Below are 26,375 nucleotides of genomic sequence, written 5' to 3'. Positions count from 1 at the left end.
TGAGTCCCCGTTTCCTTTCCATCACTATTGGTTTCCTGTGCATCTCCCTTCATTTCAATTAGTTTAGCCTTCATATATTCCTCTAATTTGTGACTTTGTTCCTCTAATTTGTGACTATAATCTACCAGTTCTGTGAGCATCCTGATAAATAGTGTCCTGAATTGTGCTTCTGAGAGGCTGGCAATTTCTTGGTCGCTGAGAGTTATTGGCTCTTGGACTTTGAGTTCTTCTTGTGCCATCTTCCGGGTTGTTCGTGCCGTCCCCGTTGAACGGTTAGATGTAGTCGGACTTCCATATAATTCAATTTTCTGTCTTTTGGTTGTGTCTTTGTTTCTCCAAACCTTTGTTTTATTCAAACTTGGTTGTGGGAGAAGGCACAGTGTTTCCACCTATGCCTCCATCTTGGCGGAAGTCAGTGATATTTCAATGTAGTTTTAATTTGCATTCCTCTTCTGTGAAAGGTTGAGCATCTCCTTAAATGTATAAGGGCCGTCTGTGTTTTTTTTATTCTGTGAATTATCTTGTTATATCTTTTGCCCATTCTGTCTTTTTTATCCCCAAGTTCTAGGAGCTCCTTCCATATCAGCAAGATTAGCCCTTTGTGTATGATCCGAATTGTAAATATTTCCTCCTAGGTGATTATTTGCCTCTTGATTTTGCTAATGGTGGGGTTTTTTCACACTTAAGTTCAGATTCATATAAATATACAGGGGTCCGGCAGAGGTAATGCCCCCTTTTATTACAAAATTATAAGCATTTAATTCTGTAACATATCAGTATCACACTCAAGCACCCCACATGGCATTTTAGGTGAAATGTTCAAATTAAAACTATAGTTTATTACACCCATAGTATTACCCTGCCAACCACTCAAACAGTCCTTACTTCTGTTGCACCCTGTATATATTGTAAAAGATTTGAAGAAACATGAAAGCAGAATTGGCTGTGAGCACAGAAACCAAATGCAGGTTTGTGGGGCTTCGGGAGGAACCTCGGCAGGAGAGAAGCATCTAAGTTGTGCACTGATGCTATTTAAACAACCAGTTTCTCAGTCAGAGGCAGGAGCCTCGTTGGCAGATGCTCGGACTCTAAGGAATGGGAAAAGCACGCCAGGTGGTGGCCAGCTAGCTCAGGTAGCAGGAGGAGGGCAGAGCCTGCACAGCCTCGACGAGATAAGATCGGAACATGTAAAGGCAGGCAGGAGAAGCGCTTACAGGTGACACCAAAGGAAACAGAAAAACATCTTTTTAGTCAGAGGAAGCAAAATAGGAGGTCAGTAAGAACACTACTCCCAGAAAGGGACTGCTGGTGACAGAGCTCGTCAAAACAACCAAGGCCTCTTATTGATTATTTAAGTTGTCCTTTGAAGCTGTGCTCAAACAATGCAAGTGTCCCTTGTGGTGGCAGTGGGATAACTCCTCTATAGTGGGAAGATTGGTATTGAAATTGAAGGTGCCTTCTAACATTAGACGAATTTCTGCACTAGGGCTCACCGATGTGCTCCATGGCGGGTGGGGGAGGAAGACGGTTCATAGAATAGTGGTGTTAGAAAGGTGTCGTGGGCCATCTAGGCCGGGGAGTGTGAATTGTGGCCTGTGGTCGGAGTTGGCTTCAGATGTGTTTTCTTTGGCCAGTTTGGTGTTGGCCCATACAGTGTTTTGAAAGTTTTTAAATTAGTCACCAATATTTTAAAATCAGATGATTTCATGGAAAGGTCTCTGTCTTTGCTTTTGAAATATTGGGAATCTGGCCACACTGGGCTGCGTTCCTCCCCATGGCCACAGTGGCTGAGAAGCACCTTCCCCACCCCTTCCTTTAGCCCCTTGGGACATTCCATCTGCAGTTTTCCACAGTCGCTGCTCCTCTCTAGTGTGTCCCTAACATGGAGACTGTCTGTTTCCATTTATCCCAGTTTTAACTGTTGGTTTTGTTTTAGTAAGGTTAAAAAAGTGGATATTTCTTAAACTTGTTCCTTTCTCCAGGTACAAATAAGAAAGGTAGACCAAGGGGGCGATACGTTGGAGGAAAAGCAGTGGAAAGTGTACTAGGGAAGAAAGACTATTCTTATTCAATGCAGCAGTCCTCTGTGTGGCGAGGGTTTACCTTCAGACACCTGGACCACTTTGCTCCTTTGTATCATTACCCTCCTGGTGGTCTCTGTCGGCTGTGGCTCGTGCCCAGAATCACCTCTGTGGCCGAATAGCTTGGAGATGTGCTGATGCTTGCTCGTCTGAAAAAATGACGCATTACTGCCAAACCGCTGCTCTTCTCTGAGAACTCACGTGAGACTGGGCAGTGCTTACAGAGTGGGAGCTCAAACTTGGGTAGGGAGGGGGTGTTTGTAAAAACGAATGAGCAACCAACAATTTTAAAAGAGAAAAATCAAAAGCATTAATTTGTTTGTGCCTCCTAGAAAAACACAAAGTTTCAATCTCCATCGCTGTGTTGAAAGCAGATGGGGGTCAAAAATCAATTTACTTTCCTGTTCTGATCAGAAGGAAGATACCACACAAAGGGAAGCATAGAGATGGTGTTCACGAATCAGAGCACGGCTTTGGGCTGTCCGGAATGATGCTGCCTGCTAGGATTGCAGGACACGGGTCGAAGGAATGGCTTTTTACCAGTGAGGACTCAGGGCCTGGGGAGGACACGAGGGGGTTGGGTTGACCCCAAGATGGCTTTTGGACACTGGGAGACCTAAGAAACGGCCCATTTCCCTTAACTCTCTGAATCCTCTTTCTTCACCCGTTTTCCTTGCTCACCTTGTGAGATGATTCTGAGGATCGAGCAAGACAGCACACGCTGGAGAATTGTGAAACCGTGGAGGACTACAGATTACAGATGAGATTCCTGAAGGAATCTAGAATCATTCCCCACAGCCAGTCAGTCTATCAGCTGCTTCGTTTGATCTCATCTCCCACATCTCTCTAAACTGGTCTTCTCTCCACCGCTCTGCCACGGTCCTAGCGCCGGCCACCCCCGGCCACCCCGTGGCCCGCAGTCCCTGCAGGCACCTTCTCACTGCTCTCCCTGTCTCTCTAACCCATTCAACATGTGGCAGGAGAGGGATGGACATAAATGTGTATGGAACTGATGTCCTTCAGTAGCTTTCCACTGCCTTTCAGGTACTTTGCCATGACCTGTAAGGGGGCCCGTGTTCCCATGGCCCTCTCCCTCAGCAGCCTGCCCCACCCTGCCCTCCCTGCCCCTCCTCGACCGCTCTCCTTGAGGCTGTGCCCCGGCCATCTCACCATCAGCCCGCACTCCCTGTCAGAGCGCTTAATCACATCTGGGCACTTGTGTTTGTTTTAAATTGTGGTAAAACACACAAAATATAAAGTTTACAATCTTTACCATTTCAGTATGTCCAGTTCAGTCGCATTAAGTACACTCACATTGTTGGGCAACCAATCTTGCAAAACTGAAACCTCGTACCATTAAACAGCGATTCTCCAGTCCTCTTTACCCCACCCCCAGCCACCACCATTCCCTTTCCTGTTTCTGTGAGTTCGACTGCTCCAGAATCTCCATGTGACGGAATCATACAGTATTTGTCTTTCTGTGACTGGCTTAGCTTACTTAGCTAGTGTCCTCTAGCGTCATCTGTGTTGTAGTATGTGCCAGGATTTCCTCTTATGGCCGATAATATTCTATTAAATATTTATATACCACACTTTGTTTTTCTGTTCATCTGTTGATCAACTCTTGGGTTGTTTCCACCTTTGGCTATTGTGGATAATGCTGCTGTGGACCTGGGTGTACACATAGTTCTGCAAGCTCCTGCTTCCAATTCTGTTGAGTATCTATCCAGCAGTGGAATTGCTGGGTCATATGGTAGTTCTATTTTTAATTTTGAGGAACCCCCCATGCTGTTTTCCACAGTGACTGTATCATCTTATATTCCCACAAGCAACACACAAAGATTCTAATTCATACACATCTTCACCAACACTTGTTATTTTCTGTTGCTTCCCTTCCGGTCACGTTGTAGCCGTTCTAATGTGTGTGTGTGGTGGCCACTCACTCTGGTTTCGATCTCCACTTCCCTAATGATAATGATGCTGAGCACCTTTCCATGTACCTGTTGCCCACTGAGATGTCTTCTCGGGAGAAATATCTATTTGCCATTTTTTAAGGTGGTTGCATGTTTGTCGCGTTCTTTGGCCTCTGGATTTCCAGGGCAGGAGAGTTTGCTGTGGACCTGTACGCTCCCGAAGGGCAGGGCCGCCCCCACCTTGTCATTGCCGTCTCCTCAGTGCCCAGCATGGAGCCTTGCTTGTGGTTCGTTGCTGAACAATCAGGCATGCCTGTCGCTCTCAATAGCAAAGGAACAGAAGAATATATCATTTCACATGTTCATTCTTGTTTCAAGAAGGATTTAAGGCTGTGGTCACATCCCGGGAACCATGGCACTTGTGAGGAGTGGTAGGTGACCCATATATGCTTTAAAACGAGAAATCTGAGGTCTCGACAAGTGTCATTTCACTGCTTTTGGACTGTGCTTTGGAATTCCATTTTGCTTGAAAATGCTGGTCTTTATGATGAAACTTTGCATGTGTGTAGTAATTTTATGGTTTCAAAATATGCTGCCATCTAATTAGTCTCCTTTGATCCTCCCTTCTGAAAAACGCGGAGGAAATGTAATCTGAGCTTCACTGATGGACGAGAGAAAGAAGAGGCAGAGCCCTGCTCCCTTTGCTGCTCCAGGACCAGAGTCTTCTCAGGTTCTCAGAGCCTGACCCCCCTCCCCGGTCTCAGCCCCTTCGGAGGGGCGGCCATCCAGTCTTCTGCCTTCTCTGGCGCTGACAGCCCTGTCCGTCCCCCTCCAGCACTCTTCTCCTGCCCTCGTGGTTCCTTACCTGCATCATGGTGACAGCTCCTTGTCTGGGGCCTTTATCTTTAGGTGAGGTGCTGTTCATTGCTGCCAGAGAAACTTTCCAAAAACCCAAATATGATTATATTCCTGTTGAATTCGAATTCTCTGGTGTTTCCACTTAGCCTTCAGGACAGAGCCCACACCCTTTCATGTGGCACCCCAGCCGTTCACAGCAGCCTTACCACCCATGAGGGCCTCATTCCCCACATCCTTTGCCTCCCCTGCCGAGGGTGCCCCTCATCACCACCTGACTGTGCCCGTTCATTCCTGGGATTCCTATTCACCCTGACCTGCTACCTCACCACCTTCACCCTCCCGAGGCAGGCCTTCACTTGCCTTGGCTCCCTGTGTCGATCTGTCTGCCTTTGGTATCCATTCCTGTCCCTGGGTAACAGTACATTCATTGGTCCATCTCCTTGATGGTCTGTGCGCTTTGAAGCCGGACCGTGTCTTCTATCCGCATTTTGACTGTTAGCCCAGTGCCTCTCACAGAGTAGGTCTTTGTGGAAAGGAGGAGGGAGAGGAAAAAGGAAAGTTTGTTGGGTTTCGGAGTTCACGTGCTCCCTACCCGTGCTGCCCCCACGCCCCCTCATGACCACCCACTCTCACATTCTCCCAGTCCAGGGTGGCTGATGCTGTGGGTCAACTCTCAGAGAGCCGGGTCTGCTTTGTTCTGTGGCCTCCCTGCAACTCATCTACCTTCTGGTACCTGCGTCTCAGCAAAGAGAGATGGCTCATGCGTGTGACTCAGCGAGAATGCAGCACTGCTGGGAAGGTGGTCAGAGCGTCTGCTGGCGGGAGGGGACTTACCAGCAGCAAAAATCCAGACCCACGTTCACAGACCCTGGCAACCCTCAGCCTGCTGACTCAAACGCAGGTGTGAGTCCTGTGCCCGGGAAGAAGGAGGCTCTATAAGACTAGCCAAGCTCTATAAGATTTATATATTTGGGATTTGAATTGATTACTGTCAAATAATATTTTAATAAACTACCCTTTATTGCTTGCTTACCATGGTTACAGGTACTGTGATAAGCACCCTGCCTACAAAATTATCTCGTCTTATCCTCACAATAATGTAATTCTGTCGGTGTCAACAGCAAAAATAGCAAATACCTGTATAGCAGTTACTTTGCTGCAGCTACCGTTCTGAGCACTTTATACTTATCAAGTCATCTAATTCTCCCAGTAACCATGCGACGCAGAAACTGCCGTTCCCCTCATTTTACAGATGAGGAAGTGGAGGCACCGGCGCAGACCTCCGAGTCGATGCTCGTACCCCTGTGCTGTGCTTCCTTGGTGAAGTGTAACTACAGTCCCGTTTTACAGGGGAGGAAACTGCACCTCAGAGAGGTTGTCACTTCTCTGTAGTCACGCAGCCAGGGAGTGATCCAGCTCCTGCCTTGGGACCACGGTGCCCTCCTGCCCAGACTCAGGATGGAGCCCTCCCAAATTTGGGTCTGCTTCGTTTGCCTGAGCCCTTCCCATTGGCACTGTGCAAGGGTCGGGTCCAGAGGCAGGATTCTAGGGAAGAACCCTTTCTTCTGAGGCGAAGGTTTATAGCCAAAAGGAAGCATTGAGGGCACATTCTCCTTCAGATCTCCTTTCAGTTCGGGGTCCCAGAGAGTTTGCTCACACCGGGGATGCTGACCTGGCTCTTATTACCTCCTCAGACAGCGAGACCGTGCACTACCACTACGGGCCGAAGGACCTGGTCACAGTCTTGTTCTACATCTTCATCACCGTCGTCTTGCATGCTCTGGTTCAGGAGTACATTTTAGACGTAAGTGATATGTCCAGATTCTGAAGTCAGAAACTGGGGAGATGCCTTGGGTCACAGGTACTCACCCTGGAGGAGCTCTGAACCTCTTCACCCCCGATTTTCCTGCCCTGGTTGGTCCTGTCGACTAGATGCCTCTCACCACACTTGGGTCTCTGGCCCTGTCACAGGCTGCTGTAGCCAGCATACAGCAATATTTGCTACACAGGAGAGAGCTGGCTGAACTCCGACAGGACAGCTCCGTGTGGCCTGTCATACATGGTTTGGTTGGAGGGTGTGTTTTTTATGTCTAGGCTGAGGACATTAATCTTGCTGCTTTCTCAAAATGCTTGCTTTAGACTAAGCACCATATGCACACAATTGCCTTACATTAAATACCTTGGATTACAGCTCACTTCAGACTTCAGCCTTTTCATGGGAAGAAGCAGGACTTTGAAACTTACCTGTTCGTTATCAGTACACTTGTATATTAATATGTGGGATTCTCTTCATTCTTTAGAAAATCAGCAAACGACTTCATCTCTCTAAGGTCAAACACAGCAAGTTCAACGAATCTGGACAGCTGGTTGTCTTTCATCTCAGCTCGATGATATGGTGCTTCTACGTGGTGGTGACGGTGAGTGGTCCTTGCTCGTGGCTCCTCTTGGGTCGCCGATGAAGTGACTGCCAAGGGCTGAGTGGGGAAGGAAATGAGTGAGGAGCAGTGTGGACACTTGGGGGCCTTTTCTTAGAACTGAAGCTATTTTTACTTCCTCATGGTTTGGTGAGATGGAGGTCAAATAATATAAATGCCATTTTATAGCTGGAGAGAGCCATCCTGCCTAAAACTAAACACTGGTCACAGTTACTACGCGAGGGCGCTCTGACGGCGCTGCGCATCTAGGGAGCACGGCATCGTGTGGCAGCGCCCTCCTGCAGACACTCTCCCACGAGACCGGGTGTGCTCACTCGGGCACCCGTGTTATGGGTAGTGCTCAAGCTTCGAAGTGCACCCACGGGCACTTTTGAAGTAGCAGGGACAGGCTTGGACCCAGATCTGGTTCTGAGTCCAGTGCACTTTGTGTTTTTTATGGGCCTCCTGCCCACAAGGCCAGCACCCCTGTCCGCACACCCATCGGATCCTGTGAGAGTCAATGCCATTCCCGCAGGAGCCTGGTGGACCAGGCCAGTTATCTACCTCCCGGTCGACACACGGGGACTCATTTTAGGCCACCTCTGATACAGCAGAGTTTCTTTAGACAAAGCAATGTGGACCGGCCTTTGGGGTTCCCTGTAACAAGACCCGGCCTGTCCCTGCTGGGAAGTGTTTAATCAGCATCCCCTCGCCACACCCCCAGGCCCAGCCTGGAGCACCACTGGTCTGAGCCTGGTCTCTTTCTCAGGAGCTAGAATTGTCCTATGAGAAACCCAGGCCTGGGATTAGAAAATTCAGCAGCCCTGTGTGTGACCTTTTAGAAATTGCCGTCACTGCCTCCCTCTTCCTCTTCTTTCTTCAGTGACAGTGATGAACTTTCACATCCTGAGGAACTCTGCCTCCAGAGATGAACATTCAGTTCATATTCTCAAAGACGTCAACATGTTCTTTTGTACATCGCTTTTATTTCCATTATCATTTAATCCCAGAACATTTATCTTAAACAGAACACTAGGCATTTCAAATGCGGGACCTAAGACGTCTGTGTTCCCGAGCAGGGCTGTCACGTTACCCTGTCCCAGGGGGCGGACCTACAGGTGGTTGTGTGAGTAGCACCCCCTGCTGTTGTGCAGCGCACATCCGGGCCTAGCAAGTCTAGGTACTCGGGGTCTCAGACCTGTCCTTAGCAATTGGTGTTTGGCTCATGCCTGCCTCCGGAGACCCTGAGCTGCTTTGAGGCAGAACTGGTGTTTCAGCAGAGCATTGCCTCATCTCTGAATGAATCACTTTTACCCTTTCCACCTCATCCCCAACGCTGCACACAGCTGTGACACATTTAGACCAGATTGGAGGCCAACAGCCAAGTTACTACCCCTTCCAGAGTGTGAAATGCTCAACTGCTCTGTCTGTGCTTCTCTCAGCCTTCAAGGGCTTGAAAAGGATGATGCTAATTAGTCTGGGAGAATGTAGCACTTTTGGGGGAACCTCATAACAGGCTTTATTGTGGTGACAGCCAGTTCCCCACTCAGCGTCCTCCATAGGAAATGGAGACCATGGGGACCCCAGAAAGTTCCAGTGACTCCACCCCCGAACCCTTGTGCTCCTGGCCCTCACCTGCCCCCTCTGTACTGCTCCACCTGGAATGAAACTGCAGTTTTGTAAAAGGAGTGAAAACAGCTCATTTTTTAAACCATATTTTTATGTTATGATACACATTTTCCTTGATTTCTTCTCTTTCTTTCATTTTCCACAGTCAGTTCCTCAGCAGGTCCTGCCATCCCACCCCCAGAACACATTAGGGTTCTCTTGGCTGCTTCCCACCAACACTGCCCGCCACCCTCAAGTCTGGCAGTTCTCTCCAGGGGAGATTCTGCCCCAGGGCACATTTGGCAGTGTGCCACTGGCATCTAGTGGGTGGGGGCCAGGGATGCCACTGACATTGTACAGTGCCTGGGACAGTCCCCACAAGGAGAAACTATCTGGGCCCCAATGTCATTGATGCCAAGGTGGAGAGACCCCGACCTGCAATCCAAGCCACCATGGTTTCTTGCCTGGATCACTGTACATCTTCCTTCTAGAAGGAGGCTGTTTCCTGTCCTCTCCTACCCCAGTCCATTTTCTGCTCAGCCAGACGGATCTTTTTAGAAAGTAAATCAAATCGTGTATTTTCCTTTTTAAAGGTCCCCACCCCACTTGCAGGGAAGTCATTCTCTTCCTGACCGCCCTGCTCTGCGCCCTGCCTCCTTGCCCTTCTCGGCTTGCTGGTCCCAGCCACACTGTTCTTCCCATGCTCCTCTAACTCTCCTGGAGCCCCTGCCTCCTGGGCTTTGCTCTGTGGCTCTTCTGATCAGATGCTCCGTCCCCTGGCATCCCAGGGCCAGCTCCTGTCTGCTCTCCAAGTCTCAACCTACATGTCGCCCCCGCAGAGGCCGCCCCTGCCTCATCTGTGATTTCTGGAGTGTGCCCATCGCTGTGCTGCTTTCCGTGTCCACGTGTGTGTTTGCTCTGTGGACCCTGAGCTGCTCGCTCAATATTTGTTATGAGAATGAATGAGCTACCAAATGCATCTCCTTGTTCCAACCTTTGGCAGTTTTTAAAGTAATGGGTTTTTTTTAAATAAACATCATAGATGATTATTTTTTAAAAAGTAAGCCATACATAAAAGTTGAAAAAAGAAAGCAAAAAATCACCCCAGATCTCTTCCTCCAGAAATAATCAGCTTTATTTTGCTGTTTGATTCAGACGTTTCTCTCTGCTTGTAGACAGGCAGTGTGATGGGAGTGTGGCCGCACCGACCAACAAGTTTATAAGAATGTCAACCTTGTACTTTTAATTTACCCTTGAACTGCTCTCTGGTGGTCAGGACTGAACACACACACACACACTCACACTCACACACTCACTCACTCACTCGCTCTCTACTGAGGAGAGCAGGGTGGTGAGCATTTGTTCCTGTGCCTGGCTTCACACTTTAACACCTCACCCCAGAGCCCAGTTGAGAACCTGGTAGAAGGAACCCCTTTCATGCTGGTGCTGGGGTCCGGGCTGATTTCTGCTATTCGCTTAGAGTAGCACTTGAGCGGCGGCTGCTCCTGGAGGACGGAGTTGTACGGTGTGTCTGAGTCAGGCAGCTGTGTTGTGACTGGATTCTGCTGTTCTGTGGTTCTTCTTGTTCTCACACCGTAAAGGAAGGCTGCTGGGAGAAAGGGAGACGTGGCTCCAGTTTGCTCAGGCCTTGCTTATTAGCTCATAGGTTGACCTTTAAGACCCAGAAGAGAACAAAGGATTCCGAGAGCTCCCCAGCCCCTCCTCTGGTGCCTGTTGGTGGGTGGGATTCAAGGTGGGTTAAAGGTGCTCCCTCTGCTGCACTCAGTCTCCTGGGCCCTGGGGTCCTTGGCGTGCCTGAGCTCAGAGGGTGCCCCAGCCCCAGGCCCCCCTCAGGCAGCTTCCTGGCCCAAGGTCTGGAAAAGGCTGTTCCCAGGGCAGTGAGTCATTTGTCCTCAGGCTCCCCCTGCTCTCCTCCCCCACCTCCTCCTGCACAGTCCCCAAGGACTGGACATTCGCAAGCAGGCAGCATTTTTCTCCGGTTGCTGTCTTCAGAGTTCTGACCTCCTGTTCTCCTCAGTGAAGGGGCCAAGCCAAGGCGGTTCCTGTTTAAAATCACAAGGTCAGCTGGGCTTTGATTTCTCCCAGTGCTACCTCGCTTGGCCAGTCTTTTCTGGGGCAGAAATTCCTTTCCCACCTCCGTCCCAGTGGTACCATTTCCCTCCTTAAATACACTGATGCTTCCTCTAGAAAGGAACCTTCTCACCTCTGTGATGTCCACGGAGTGAGGTAGAGAGTGGAAGACGGCATTTCGCTGTGGCCCAGGGCCGATGTTTGGTCAAGGCAGGGGTGGATAGTAGCCTTGTGAGTGTAGTTAAGTGTTACCTCACCCCAAGTGCCCCAGAACCTCCCACCTCTGCGCCCCAGTCTGTATGTGACTGGGGGAGAAAGGGTGGTGGTAGTGAGAAGAGGCCAGAAGTGCAGCTGTGAGGGTTTGGGGTAAGACCGGCTCCTTCACGTCGAAGACACCATGACTACTCTGGTGTGTGTGCCTGATCAGACTTGTCAGGTCATTGTGCTGATGAGGCCCCAGGTTGGGGGACTGGGGCTGAAGCATCTACTGGAAATGTCCCAGGGCATTTAGTACCACCGAGGTGGGGGGCTCGGCCCCTCTGGAAAGTACACGGAGGATCTGACGGACGGAAACCGGAGTGCTTCTCATTACCGCCTGTTGGCCTCCTCCTGAGCACGGCCGGCCCTTTCCCTTAGTCCCAGCGTGAACGAGCGAGGTTCTCAACCTCCCCATCGAGGCCGCCAGCTCCGTTTATTTCTGCCTTACCGAGGCAGCTGGGCCTGTGGGTATCAGACCCGGAGTCTGGTGGCCCCGCTCAGGTCTTAGTCATGTTACTGAAAAGCCATCTCGTGTGCCCCAGTGGTATCGCCAGCCCCAGTACTGTGCACACTGCTGGTCCTGGTTGCACAAGTGGCGTAAATTTGAACTCCCGACTCATGTGAAAGCAAACCTCAGACAATGAATGTTCAAGGGAGAGTGTTTTTTATTTCATCCTTAGCCCAGGATGAGCAGACATCTTCTTCATCTCCCTGCGATGGTCGTCAGACTCTTTCTGGTCTACTCTTTCTCCGAGGTGGTGACCCTTTAAGGGCCCAGACTTTGCACATGGGTCTCAGGCTCCACCTCCCAAGGCACCGTCTCCGGCTCCCACGGGGCAGGAACACCCTGGCCCCACAGCCTCACCTCACTGCTGTGGCTTTCAGCGCCCTATTTGTTTTGGGGTCTCAGGGTTTTTTTCTTATAGTGAACTCAGCTTTGTATTTAAAAGAATACTTGTTAGATTTCATCCATTGTTTCTATATGTTTTGTGATGGGAGGCTTTGGGGCCTGCACCCCTTCTCTGTGAGAGGCCCTGGGTGCCCATTCTACATGAGGGCCTGGGCGAGATGCCAGAGATTTAAGGAGGGGCAGGAAGAGACCGCAGCCTGAGGAACTTGCAGACTAACGGAGGCAAGCAGCCGTGGTTACACAGTGTGATAAGCGTCACTCTTACGAGGCCTGTGGGGTGATATGAAAAGCCAAACTAGGCTTTTTGTTTTTCCAATGGATGGAGATTGTGGAGTCCATTTGCTTATTCATCCTACAAGCATTTCCTGAGTGCCACATGCCAGGCAAAATACTAGACCCTGTCACATAAACACAAGCTGTCATATTCATTTCTAACAATAACTCTGGGAGGGCAAGTATTTTTATTCTCATTTTACAGATGAGCCAGCTATAGCTTAGGGCCTGACTAGCTCAGAGGATGGAGGCAGCCAGGAAGTGCCAGGCCCGCTTCCAGACATGGGCTCTGACCCCGCGGAGCTCTTCCTGCTCTGTCTCAGCAGAGACCCGCGGCTCTCTGCGCTGGGGCTTAGACGCTGCCCTGACCCCTGACATTTCTAAATACTGTCTCTTCTTGCCTACTGCAGGAAGGATATTTAACAAACCCGAGAAGCCTCTGGGAAGACTACCCACATGTGTACCTCCCGTGAGTATTCTCATGACTTGGTCTCCAAGGAGGAGCCAGCTGGGCCTCTGGCTTCCTGCTCCCAGATTGTGTCCAGAATGCCATGGACCCAGCTGGCATGAGGACCTGTCGTATCCCGAACCTGTTAGGGCGCAGTCTTGTGGAAGACAGACTTGTCTGGGTGCTTCTTCCTCCCAGTTTGCTGGACTGGAGAACCCCAACGTGGAGTAGTGTCTGCACCAGCCCCTGTGGCCAGAGCAGCATGTACTGGGTGCTATGCGAATATCAGAAATTCATTTCTCACGGTCCTGGAGGCTGGAACGTCTAAGACCAAGGTGCCCACCGTTTCAGTGTCTGGTGAGGGCCCACTTCCTGTTCATAGACAGCATCTCCCTCCGGGCCCTCACAGGCTGAGGTGGAGTGGCAGTTCTCTGGGGCTCCTCGAGGGCATCAGTGCTACTCACGAGGGCTCTGCATCCACGATGAGGCCATTTGCTGATGACCTTGCCTCCTGATACCATCACACTGAGGTTTAGGGTGTCAGCGTACAAATTCTGAGGGGGATCCATGCGAATTCTGTGCTGGTTGGGTCTGTAGCAAGTTCTTAAACCCTGTGAGACACACGGGCAGAGCACCTCCATACAGTCCTCTGGCTGTGAGTGTCTTGGTGACCCACTCCTGTTCACAGCACATCTTCCCTGCCGACTTCCGTGGCTGGTGCCCCATCAGAGGCAGCATCCCCTTCCCTTCCTACTCTGGATGAGACACAGGAAGGCAGCAACTGGCCCTGTTCCTCAGGAGCCCACTCCTTACTCTTCCCAAGACCCTGTAGAACAATGGCAAAGGACTTCAGCTGAGTTAGTTCAGTCCTTTGCTACTGAGGTCCATTCGCTTAGTGTGTTCCTGCCACCCTCTTCTGTACCCGCAGGTCTCTAGAATCAGTTCCCTCCTCAGCCTTCCCCCTCCAGGCTGAAAACCCTCCTCCTCTGGGCTCTTTTTACCATTTGTATTTTCTCTCGGTGGACTCTCTGTGTCTCTCTAAATGGTCTTGTCTGCGGATCCAGGCCCCCAGGCTCAGGAGCATGGTGCTAGCTGAGCCCTCTCCATCCTGGCTCCTGGGCTGGCTCCTCACAGAGTCCCGGCCCTTTCCTTCCCTCCTGTGCTGGGCAAGCATCATGGGGACATTTTTCTCCATCCCTGCCGTGTGACTCGCTCCCTTATCTCCAGCTTCCAGGTGAAGTTTTTCTACCTGTGCCAGCTGGCCTACTGGCTGCACGCACTTCCTGAGCTCTACTTCCAGAAGGTACGGAAGGTGAGTACTCCCTTCCCCCTCTTGAAACCAGGGGTCCTCCTCACCCCTCTGCCATTCGAGCCAGTCCTGCCCCTTCCTTTAGAAGACCAAAAGGGTGGGTGGTGGTGGGTGGCAGTGGTGGGTGGGTGGCAGTATTGATGGGTTGAAAAAATGCCGAGTCAGCAGTTGTCCAAGTCCCCAGGAGGGCCTCCATGAGAGCAGGCCACCAGCATCTTGCCTGCCTCCCACGCTTGACATGTATGTGGCTTTGAAGGAAATCTGAATCTCATCTTCTGGATGGCAGACGGATAGGTTCATTCCTTTTCCACAGTCTTTTCTTTTTAATAGCTTCCCTCTGAATTATGTCCAAAGCCCTGTCCCCCAGTCCCTGTCCCTTCTCAACCCAACCCTGCCCTCTGGCTCTGGACCTGAAGCTGCTGCCTTGCCCTCAGACTTTTCGGCAGCCTGGTGCATGGGCTTCTGCATGACCTGGGACTAGCCCTTGGCCGTGGGAGAGGTAGCCTGGCCACCCTCGCACGTCTGAGCTTCCCCTCTGTCCCTGCATCCGCGTTAGGGAGTGAGCACACTCACTCTGGTTTCTCTTGTCCGCAGGAGGAAATTCCCCGCCAGCTCCAGTACATCTGCCTGTACCTGGTCCACATAGCCGGAGCATACCTCCTCAAGTGAGTGAGACCCGGGCCTGCCCTCGTGTTCCAGCATCTCTGCACACATTCATTCAGTTGGCGGGCATTCGTGAGATGCCTGCTGTATACCGAGTGCCAGGTTAAGACCTGGGAATACAGAGCTAGATGACCGAAGATTCCTTTGTTGTCAGTGGTGCATTCACAGCCTGGTAGGAGGGCCAAGTTATGCATGGAGAAGGAGAATGGCTTAGTGTTGAGCACTGTACTATGACGTGCCATCATCTGTCAGGGGAACTCAGAAGAGTGACTGCCGCAACCTGAGACAGCAGGGAGGGCTGGCCAGGGGTATTGGCACTTGGTCTGTGGCTCCGCAGGTGGAGGGTGGCCTGAGGCTGGGCCCCTGCCTCTTGTGTCCAGTGGCAGAAGCTGCCAGAGTGTGCTGCCCTGGAACCTGCATCCCTTTGATTTGTAATGAAACACAGAGTAGTCACTGCTAGCTGTCCAGAAGTCAGAAGAGTAGCTATGGTGTTTGGCCTCCAGTATCTCTTATGAAAAGATTCACGTCAACAAACAGGGTATGTCATTGCTGACTTGGGTTTTCCTGAGCATTATCCATGCAGTACCGGGCAGCACCCAGGACTGTCTCTGAGCTGGCATTTTGAGAACTTGAGACGTGTAACTTTGTGATGCACAGTCCTCTGCTGGGCCACCTAGAGGTCATGGGGCCCATCCTCCCCTAGGTCCTCTCAGTGGGCGTCCAGTAAGAATGGTGGGCTCGGGCGGAAGAGGCAGGTGGAGGCTCTCACACCGGTCTCCTGTCTCAAGAGGCCTCCACCACTGAGGGTTCCTGGATGGGTCTCGAGGGCACAAAGGCTGTGTGGCGAGGGCGGCTCTGCTCTTGTGCTGGATGCTCATGTGTCACTCGGAGAATGGGTCTGGGGAAGCCAGTCTACGCTGCCACCCAGCAGTGTGTGGCGGGGACAGGGTGAGAAGGTACAGGCAGGACCACTTAGCAGAGCCTCCTGCTGCTGTTGGGACCCTTCTTGCTCCTCAGGATGCGAGATGCTCTAAGATCCATTTTTCTCTGCCTCTGGCATCTCCCAGCGAAGGGCAAGGCAGGTGTCAGACCCTGTTTGCACCGAGTCCTCAGAATTCTTGTTTAGGAATGAGAATAGGACTGAGAAGGCAGTGAGCAGCAGATCCTCCAAAGTCACGTCCAGTCCATTCCCAGAAAGGCTGGCACCGGGTCAAGGTACAGCTGCCTCTGCCCACTCCTTTAGGGAACGTGAGCTCTCTTCCCATCCATCCTTGTTCTGGTTTTTTGAAGTGAGTGTGGGGAAAGGAAAGGCCCTTGGCTGCAGGATTTCCCAAGGAAGACAGACCTTTGAAATGTCGAATGTCATGGGGTCTCGTTTTTGTGAGGAGGTTGGCGTTTGGAGGCCTTTGCTCACTCAGCACAGACCCGAGCCCTCCCTTGGGCCGGGCGCTGCCTCAGGCTGCAGTTACGTCTGGGTGAAGGTAGACAGTCCCTGCTTTCCTGGGCATCCGTTCTAGCGGGAGGCAGACCGTAACCAGGAAGTAAGTAAATAGAGCTTCCCATGGTGGTGATGCAGCAGAGAAATAAAGCAGGACAGCGTGTGCACTTGGCGCCTTCGGTGTGTGAGGGAAAGCTTCTCTGAGGACGGGGCTCAGGTGAGGCACGAATGACAAGAGCCAGGTATGTGGAGATCTGTGGGGAGAGCTATACAGGCCGAGGGAGCAGCAGGTGCACAGCCCTGGGCGGGAGTGAGCTTGGAGCCCACTGTGGCCGGGACACAGAAAATGAGGCTTGAGACCAGGTCATGGGCAAGATCGTGTTGGACTTTCTGGGCCATGTGAAGACATTGGGGAGTTTTCACCTTATTCTCTAGACCATTCTTGAGATCCAGTGACCACTGTGATTGATTTTGCACTTTGGTCTCACTGTGTGGAAGTGGCCAGACCCTTATTTAGCACCACCTATGGGAGGGCTCCCACAGTGTCTCCTCAACTCCTGAAGCCCTGTGTGCTCTGCAGGGTCTGTGATTCCCCTTTGCGTTTGAACGACAGCTGACCGTTTGCAGCACACCGCTTAAAAAAGTCCTGGGATCAGCAGAGCAGGTGTCTGAGTGGGTGCTGTTTTTCAAGAGTTTGGTTCACTAGCATAGACTTTTGCATCATGTTGAGTTTTGCTTCTTTGCGTACCTCTAAGCTGTGAAGACTTGGCTAATGAAAAATCAGATGACGGGAATCCCTGATTCTCCATGGAAAGCTCACTAGCTTGTTTCGAGCCGTTTTTGTGTGCTTAGTGTCCACTATGGGAGCGGTAGGGGTGCCTGACCCAGAGAGGACAGGCAAAAGGCCTGGGGGGGTCAGCATTAGGAAAAATTCTTGAGGTGTGACAGCAAAATGAACTCCTAGAGAATGAGGCAGGGCCAGCCAGGGAGTGGAGTGGAGCGGAGCCCAGGGCCTTGGGCCCCTCGGGTCTGCTCTCCACGGACGTGGCGGGTCTGTGCAGCTCGTCTCTCCCCCGCAGCCTGAGCCGCCTGGGCCTCATCCTGCTGCTGCTGCAGTACGCCACCGACCTCCTCTTCCACACCGCCCGGCTCTTCTACTTTGCCGATGAGAACAATGAGAAGCTGTAAGTGCTGAGGCCGGGAGGCTGGCTTGCTCAGAGGCACAGAGGACAGAGGTGACCTCTGCTGGGAAGGTCCTGCCCTGGGTGTCAACTGCCCCCCTACCTGCAGGCTTCACCCTGAGGTTCTTTTTTTCCTGGAGCATCCTACTCTAGATATTGCATCCCTCGGCCACCCTGAACCCTTTTCCCACCTGAATCACCTCTTCCATGTCCCCTTTCCCCCTCTGTGAGTAGGTTCAGTGCCTGGGCCGCTGTCTTTGGGATCACCCGCCTCTTCATCCTCACCCTCGCCGTGCTGGCCATTGGCTTTGGACTTGCTCGCATGGAAAATCAAGCTTTTGACCCTGAGAAAGGGAACTTCAACACCTTACTTTGCAGGTGAGTTGGGCAGAAGGGCAAGGCAATAAATCAGCGTTCCCTGGGAGCAGCCAGGGTCCTCCTGAACTTGGCACAACTTAGGCAGAAGGTCAGGAGGCAGCAAACACCTGGCCTCCTGCATGTTGACGTTTCTGAGGATCCCTGGACATTGGGCCTGAGGGGGAAGAGATGCCAGCCCTCTTTTTTCCATCAAAACCATCCTCATTTCCTGGCATAGGCCCAGAAAGACTAGTAAGGGCCTCAGTCCACACAGGAATCCCCTCACTTTTGTGGTGCCCAGTAGGGTTCTCACCCGGCCTCTCGATGGTCATTACAACTCCTCTTGTACTGTTCGCAGCTATGTTCTCAACAGGCTGGCCAGTAGCTTCCCATAGCAGCGAGGAAGGCAGTGAGGAAGCCGTTGTGTTTCCATGAGGCTTAGCGCCTGGGAAGGTGTGTGACTGGGCAGGGTGGCACTGCTTTTAAGGGCCATGCTAGATGAGAAGCCACAATAGAGTTATTTCTGCTGTATGTAATTCAGTTCATTTGAATTCTTCCTTGGCTCAGCTGACGTGAACCATGTTTTATACTATGGGCACAAAAGGGACAGGCCATGGGTCCCAGCCAGCATGGCGACAGTATGGCTGGAGGTGGATGTATGTCTGCTGACAGCCTCCCTAGCCTGGTCTATCCACCGACCACCCCCATCACCCCGAAGTGTGCTAGAACAGAGATGGGCACTGGCCCCGGGCCCTTCGCGGTGGCAGTGGCGGAGTGGGGGGTGCTGGGGCCGGAGGTGATCTGCCGTGCGACAGGCAGGGTTCCTGGCCTCGGGAACTTCCCTGCCCTGGGGCTGTGGGCCCAAGGCCCCCTGAGCCCCCCTGAGTGCCCCACTCTGCCCCTCTGCAGGCTCTGCGTGCTGGTGCTGGTGTGTGCTGCCCAGGCCTGGCTCATGTGGCGCTTCATCCACTCCCAGCTGCGGCACTGGAGGGAGTACTGGAATGAGCAGAGTGCCAAACGGAGAGTCCAAGCTGCCCCCAGACCATCAGCAAGGCTCATCAAGAGGGAATCTGGTGAGCGCCACACCTCGGCCGGGCTGCGACGGGGTCTGTCAGGGTGGGTGGGAGGAGTCGGAGCCGGATCCCTGGGCTCTACCCAGACTGGCCTTGCAGCCCTCTGTCTGGACCCCTCCCCTGGGCCCGGGGTTCTCTGGCTTCTGCTGGGGCCTGACTGGCACGTGGCTGGGTGTGGACCAGGGACAGACTGCGGGCAGGGCTGGCCCTGACTAGGCGGTAGCCCTCTGGCAGTGGTGGGCCAGGGCAGTGTCTGGATGGGGAACTCTTGGCAGGAAGCGTGTCCTCAGGATGGCTTCTGGATCCCAGCCAAGTTCTGCGCCTGTTCTCTGGGCCGCACAGCTGCTCTGTCCTCACCTGCCCTCTGCTCTGTCTACACCATGGCTCGCCCCTGCCTCCCAGGCTGCTGGCTCCTCTTCTGGCTTCAGGAATGACTCACAGTGGCACAGTGCTTGGTGGGCAGCAAGGGTGGGACACCCACTTCTCCTTTGGCCCCTGCCACACCTCAGTAACCACCCACCCACTCTGGGTCCTGGGGCACCACCAGCCCTGCGCTTTCTGTGCAGCCTGGAGGGCTGTCTGCACCAGGCTGTGTTCTGACTCACCTGCCTGTCTTCAGGTGTGGCCTGCTTGGCAAGGGTTTGTGTGTGTTAGGACCAGACATGCGTGCAGCCAGGTGTGTTGAGCCAGGCCTGGCTGTGGTGGGTATGAGGTGTGAGGTGGCAACCAGATGTGCTCTCTGACTTGAAGCAAGCACACAGGCATGTTTTTGACAATAAAAAGATTTCTGCCCTAATTTTTCTGCCAGAGCAGTGTCAGGCATTTGAGGAAAGCCTTGTCCCTCCAGCCTCTCTGCCCCTCCCCTCTGTTGTCATCTTCCCTCGAGTTGCTGCTGAAGTGGGTGGCTGCCCTTCAGGGTGTCTGAAAGAAACCAAGGACACTGGTGGTGGCTGAGTGATCCCAGCACGGACCTGACCCCAGCCTCAGGCCTGGGCGGCAGGCCTCTCCTGTTCCCGGGTGACAGTGTGTCGTCCCAGCTCCTCCCACCGAAGGAGTGTCAGAGACCAGCCACCTCAAAGGGAGCCACTGGGAGCAAGACCCCGGGAAAGCAGCGGCCTCCAGGGGCAGCGTGGGCAGCAGCTAGGCCTGGCTGTCCGGGTCCCCGCCCGCCTCTCCTGCTGTGGTCCTCGCAGAAACACCATGTCTGTCTGTCTCCCTTTACTTCCTAGGATATCATGAAAATGGAGTGGTGAAGGCAGAGAATGGAACATCCTCAAGGACTAAGAAACTCAAGTCTCCTTAAGGCCAAAGTGCTGAGAACAGAAATCCTCTCGGGGGTGCCCAGCAGGGCAGCGGGGGCCCAGGGCTCGGTCACTGCCTCCCCGTCCTGCCCGTGACGCTCCATATCCAACAGCAGGAACCTGTCTTTAAACGGGGCTCTTCCTCTTTTCCTTCTTCTTGGCTTTTTCTTATTCTTCCACAAACCATTCTCAATAAAACCAAAAACCTTCCTCTTTCTCTCCCTCAAGCCACTCACGTCCTAACCTCTGTCCTATGTCGGCTTTTCTGGAAGCCCATGTCCTCCTGGTTACCTTTCTGCTGGCCTCCTTGGTCGTCCGTCATGGCTGCTGCTTTCTCTTTTTACTTCTTTTACCATGTTGTGCAATTTTTCTGTCTTGATTTTTACCATGAGAGGGAGCTGTGACTGCAGTCCTGGCCACCCAGCCCCAGCATCGGTCCCCAGGACCTGCCAGAGTCTGCAGGCCTCATGTGAGGAGCCCCTGTCTGGAGCTAGCAGCCGGCCCCCGGGACCCCCGTGTGGATGGGCAAGAGGAGGAGAGACCACCCTCTTGATCATAATCTAGGTGCTGACTAACTGACAACACGTATGACTCCAGTTCTGCGTGTCCTGTCTTGAGGCCCAGCGGGGCTGCTGCTCCTTGGAATGCCAAGGTGTTTGGCTTTGGGACCTGACGACTTGGTCCAGGAGGATGGTGTTAAGTGTGCTGTGTGGGATGACTCAAGACGGCTTGCCAGTGGCTGGTCCTGTGTTGGACACCAGCCTGCCCTTGCTCTGCTGGGGAAGTGCTGGAGATTGGAAAGGTCCTCCCACTGGCTAGAGCAAGAGCAAGTGTCCTGAGCATCAGGCTGTTCGGAAAGTGATGGCGGAGGTGACCCAGGACTTTCTTGAGCAGGCCCAGCTGCACCTGCTTTTCTGCCGTTCACCAGCATTCACAACCAAATCCGCCCACCAACAGGACTAGCTGGGCACAGGCTGGTCTAAACCCCAGACCCTGGCAGCCCTACCAGGCCAGCCCTGCTGCCCAACTTCGTCTCTCTCCCCGAAGGAACCCCAAGCCCCTGCCGGCCTCCCTTGTTGAGTGTTCTTTGGAATTGTCACTGTTATCCGCTGAGGTTGCTGAGCACACAGACAGGGCTGTGGATGGTGTGAACCGGGACAGGCCGTTTAGGTGAGCTGTGCGGCTGTGACGAGGCTTCCTGCCCTCGCATGTGGTCTTTCCCTTCTCTCTCCCCAAAGCTAAGGCCCTGGCGGGGCCTGGTGAGGACTTAGCAGAAGAGTTAGGCTTCCCAAGATCCTGTTTAAGAACTGGACTCTGCTGCAGGGCTGGGGAGGGGTTGGTGGTGGTCACAGGAATGTCGGTGTCCTTTGATGAGCTGGCCCTCTTTCTGACACCACAGTGGAAGCCGGGCCCTGGATCGTCACCTGGAAAGGGGGAGATGGGTCTTTCCATCAGGGCAGTGCCCGTTCTCCACACCACTTGCATCAGAGATCAATTTTCATTTTCTAGAGACTGAGAGATTTGTTTTCTAATGTCTTTGTACCTGGAATCACCTCTCAGTCAGAAGGTGATTCTGAAAGGGAGGAAATGTCCTTGGCTGCTGCTGGTTACTCTTAGGGAGTGGGAGTGGTTTCGAAAGTGGGCCTCTCTCCCATCCTGCTCCGATACCCCTCTGGGCTGCAGAGCAGAACCTTGGTAAAAGGGTGGCACAGTGGCAGCTGACGGCGGGCTTGTTGGCCAGCAGCATCCTGCACCTGCCCCGACAGCCCAGGCCCCAAAGGCTGGCCCCAGGCTGTGTACTGGGCAGCATGTCTCCGCCCACCCCGGGGCTGCCTCCCCAGGTGAGCCCCATGAAACTGAGGACTAGGCCTTGGGCAGACACACGCCCTGTGGGTGGCCAGTGCTGACAGCAGCCCCAGGCCTGACCTCCAGCCGCCTTCCTGCTCCTGTGCGAGAGTGTCCTAGGTATTTGCTGCCACACAGACCACTTGGCTTCGGGGCCCGTCTCCTGCAGGCTCCAGTGCTGTGTACAGTGTGCCTCAGAGGTGGTGCTGCCACCCTGGCCGCCAGGCCAACTTTGGCCATCTCCTAAAGCACAGCTTGTTCGGTGATGAGTAAGTCGAGTCTTTTCTGCTCTGTAAAAACCCCGGAGACATAAGTAAGGCTAGCATCTCAGGAATGATTTGAAGGAAGGGGGGCTAGCAGGGTCATTGTCAGGCACTTTGTCACCCACTGGCATGCCTGGCACAGCTCTTGCAGGGAGAGTCAACTCTTTGGCGGGTTGGCTCAAACCATGTTTCCAGGGGCCAAAATAACTCAATTCCACTTCACTCTGTGAGCTCATTGGGCTGCTTTGTCTGGACTTGGCCACTTTGGCTGTTTTCCTCAGTCTCAACACTCTCCTGGCCCCAGCTGTGCCGAGCCATCTGTGAAGGCCCTGACAGACACCTCCGAGTGGGAGAGGCCAGCTCAGCACCCCCACCCAGGCAGGAGAACGCATGCAAATCTACCTCAGCAACTGCTGCCTCTCAACATCTCTGATGGGCACCAGCACGGGGCAGCCAGGCAGACAGCGGTGGCAGGAGAGGGACGGGGGCCGGTGTTGGTGGCACGGGAGGATCCGTGCTGCAGATTCCCCTCCTTGGAGGCTCAGTGATGGGAAGGTTATTTTTACCATCCAGGCTCTGAGAGCTGCACTATTAATAAGTTACATGTGTCCCTTCTGAAGGTAGGGGACGGTTCTGGGGGAGGGGACGCTGGCCGAGCTGGAGGAGAGCTGCTTCTCCCATTCCATCCGCTCTAACCCTGTGTGTGTCTGGCCATCAGACCAGAACTGTTGCTGAGAGAAACGTCCCTGCTTCCGTCTGAAGGCAGAATCTCCCAGCCTTTCAGAAATCATAATGGTCATGTGCACTCTGACCATGTCTGCTCCCCTCGGACCCTGGAAACCCCTGAAGCCTGGGCAGCCAGTTCGGGGGCTGTGTGCTGCTGGGTTTTCTTGGGGGACCTTCCTCCATAGTATCTTTTGACTTCTTTTCTAAGTGGTGAATAAATGGCAGGGGCAGAGAGCATCCCGTCCCACGATTCTCCACCGGAAAGGATTCCTCAGCTGCCTTTTTAATTCGATGTGACTTGCCGACTGTGCAGCTGGGGAAGTGTGGTTTGGATTTATTTCATAGGTTTCAGCCTTCCCTGGCGGTTTTTCCGAGGCCTCGGTGAGAGAAGGTGGTGGGGGACCAGGGCACGGGACATGACTCGCTCCCTGTGCAAGGGTCTCAGCGTCATCACCCATGAGCAGATTTCCAATCCCAGTCTTCACAGGCCTGTTTTAGTGGAGAGTGTGCTGAAGGCTTGTGAATCGGGACAGCTGAGTGGTCTTCACTCCCTCTCCTGGCCTTCCCGGCTCCCAGCTCTGCTCGTCGGGGGGATGTCGGGCACCACTGGGAGCTGGGTGGTTGTCAGATCACTTAAATAGAATCTCTCTTTGGCCCTTGGTTGGCTCAGTAAGGAAGCCTTTCCTAACTTCTCACTCCTTACCCCAGTTCTCCCGTGACTATTAATTCCTCCTCTCCAAAGGCTGGAAAAGACCCCCTCCTCGGCTGCCTTACGCCCCCCTGCCCCACTCAACCTTTTCTTGGTGGTCTTCGAAAAGTCGGGGGACCGTGGGGCCCACTGGCTCTGTGTGGCCTCTCGTGCTCAGCATCCTGTGCGAATCTTTGTTGTGAGCAGACCCTTGTTCTTTCTGTGTGAGAAGTGCCTTACCTGCCGAGTGGTCTCGGCCGTCACTGTTACGTACTGCCAGCCCCGAGCTGCTGGGGCTCTAGGGCTGTCTGTCATGTGCAGCCAGGGGCACTGGGCCTGGTGTAGTACACGTGAAAGGGACACAGATTGTGACGGTTTTGCCTCATTTGTCTCAGCTTCCCCCACACCCCCAGCATTGCATTAGGGTCTGTCGTGTGTCCCCTGTTTTGTTTCTGGTTTCTCCCTGGTGTCAGCTCTCGGGCCTGCCTGGGTGGCTCGGAAGCCCGAGAAGGCTCATTGCAGCACCTGTGCTCGTACCTGTCAAGGGAAGCTCAGAGGGCTGGGGGCACTGAGCCCTGTTTGTGCCTCTGGCCTCAACAGTGAGGTCTGCGCTTCTAGCCCCCATAGCCAAGGTCACAAAAATGTGCCCTTGCTATAACCTCTCCTGCTCTATTTTGCTTCCCATTTAACCCAAAGTCTGTATGACAGGTGTTTACTTTCCAGTCACAAGTGTTAGTTCTCAGACACCCATTGGACAGTGGGTCTAGGCTGGCCGTTGCAGAACTCCTTCGAGCTCCTAATTCAGTGTTACCTTGTGTTAGCAGCAGCTCCCGCCTCCCCTGCCCCTGGCCCACCTGCCTTTCCCTTGCTCTTCCGGGTTGTGCAATAACCCTCCCAGCCAGTGGTCCTCCACAGGCCTTGCTGTCCCTCCCAACGCCCTGCAACTGGGAAGGGAAGGGACCCACGGGAGGGGCAGTCGTCACCCCTACAGAAGAAATGTTCGCCACTTTCCCTTTGTTGCTGCCGTTCTTGTGATTCTGGGTAGGTTTCTGTGGCGCTCTAGTAGGACATTGTAGCATTATCTTAGAAGTCCATATAATTTTTTTAATCTGTTGAAAAAAACTATCCTCATGATGGGGCATTAATAAGAGGAAAGAGTCGGTGTCTGGGAATGACACTGGTGTGGCACCTGGGGCATCACCACCACTCCGCCCGAAAAGAGTCTCGAGTCTGTGGTTCACGTGGAGAGGAAGGGCGGCCGCCTGCGGGCGGCCCAGCCCCCCTGCCAGGACCGCCTGCGAGTCTGCGCACCACCGTTTCCCTGGCACAGATTCAAGCGTTTGTATGGTGAGACTAACCTCATTTTTCAGTTCTTCTTGTTTAATGAACATCTGAAGGATGAGCTGAGGCTGCTGGTGCCCTGAGCAACTCATAATGCAAATGTGGATAAAAAGTGTCTCTGTTTTTCTACTTAGCCTGTTCATGTTATGGACCAAATTTCAACAAGGAACTCAAGGAAAAGTTGTACCTGCCGTATTTATGCTCATGTAAAAGGGGTTTTTTGTTTTGTTTTGATTTTTGTGAGGGGGGCTTTTTACTTTCAGTGAACTTTTTTCAGACTCCCTTTTCCACTGTTTCTGTCTGGTTTGAAAACAAATGACAGTTTTGTATGGATTTTTTAAGTGTACATTTTGAAGCAAATGGTGAGCAAATATTTTTGAAATAATTGAATAAAAGGCATAGAATTATCAGTCTAATTGTTTCTGGCGCAATTCCTTGTATTCCTTTTTGATCTGGATGCTTTGCTTTTACTTGAAAAAATAAGTGTCAATTTTAGTCTAATTTCTAATAGTTTTCACTACATTAGTCATTCCATGTATATCTTTTGAGATTCTTTGTTAATTGTGCTCATGTGAATTAGGGAACTGGAATTCAGGATGGAGAAAGAGTTATCCCAAATACTAGGTAAGAACAAGTATCATTTTTATTCGAGTCTATAACAGTAAAGTGTAAAAGTGGAAAGTTTTCTTGACCTGGGCTTTGTAGGTTGGGAGCTCCACCAGGCTTGATGTTTACTGTATTATGAAGTCATTTGGCTAGAAGGAGATGGGATTAAGTAAAAGCCATCAGCTGTTTGTGTTGGTAATGAATAGATGTCCAAGTATTAGTAACAGTGGTGGTCAGTGGGCATTGCTGGAGTCAGTCAGATGGCGCATTGCCTGCATCCGACTGCTGTGTTTTCCAGAGCCATCTTCAGAGAGAGAGGAGGGATGAGTAGCGTTACAGGGGGCAGTTCACCAAGGACACCCACGGGTATGAGGATTAAACAGGAAACCTTCGGCTGAGGTGCAGGTGAGTGGCGCTGGTGGAGGGCAAGCTTGGACGCGGCTTAGGTTGCGGTCCTGCTCTGCAGCGAGAAGCTAGGTGACCTCGAGCAGGTAACCCTGCTGAGCCTGTTTGCTCGCCTCTGTTCTGCGTTTGGTTTACTTGTTTGTTTTTGCAGAGTGGTAGCGATTTAGGGATAGTACATGCTAAATTCATGGTGCAAAATAAAACATTCAGTCAATAAATTTTTTAAATGAACATGCTCATACTCGTGCCAGCGGGATATTCAGTAGTCACTCATCCAAGGGACCCTCAATTCTATGGAATGGTATAGAAACGTCTTCTCTACCTG

The 26,375-nt window shown here is 52.5% G+C and overlaps 1 protein-coding gene across 1 annotated transcript in view; it reads left to right on the top strand.

Moving 5' to 3' along the window:
* TRAM2 (translocation associated membrane protein 2) overlaps window positions 1-24,812 on the top strand; it is a 75,236-nt gene extending 50,424 nt beyond the window's left edge. The window contains exons 3-11 of the mRNA XM_037054818.1: window positions 6,547-6,656; window positions 7,153-7,269; window positions 12,817-12,875; window positions 14,082-14,166; window positions 14,758-14,828; window positions 17,344-17,448; window positions 17,680-17,823; window positions 18,712-18,875; window positions 20,105-24,812. Of these exons, the coding sequence (XP_036910713.1) occupies window positions 6,547-6,656; window positions 7,153-7,269; window positions 12,817-12,875; window positions 14,082-14,166; window positions 14,758-14,828; window positions 17,344-17,448; window positions 17,680-17,823; window positions 18,712-18,875; window positions 20,105-20,178 (929 nt within the window). The 3' untranslated portion in view covers window positions 20,179-24,812. The remainder of the gene's footprint in view (window positions 1-6,546; window positions 6,657-7,152; window positions 7,270-12,816; window positions 12,876-14,081; window positions 14,167-14,757; window positions 14,829-17,343; window positions 17,449-17,679; window positions 17,824-18,711; window positions 18,876-20,104) is intronic.
* The last annotated feature ends 1,563 nt before the right edge of the window (window positions 24,813-26,375 follow it).

This window comes from Sturnira hondurensis, unplaced genomic scaffold (assembly GCF_014824575.4).
Source record: "Sturnira hondurensis isolate 20B ecotype Veracruz unplaced genomic scaffold, ASM1482457v3 Scaffold0000880, whole genome shotgun sequence".
In the NCBI taxonomy this organism is placed as follows: Eukaryota; Metazoa; Chordata; class Mammalia; order Chiroptera; family Phyllostomidae; genus Sturnira; species Sturnira hondurensis.
Note: the sequence above shows the minus strand (reverse complement) of the source record. Positions and strands in the feature narration are given on the sequence as shown.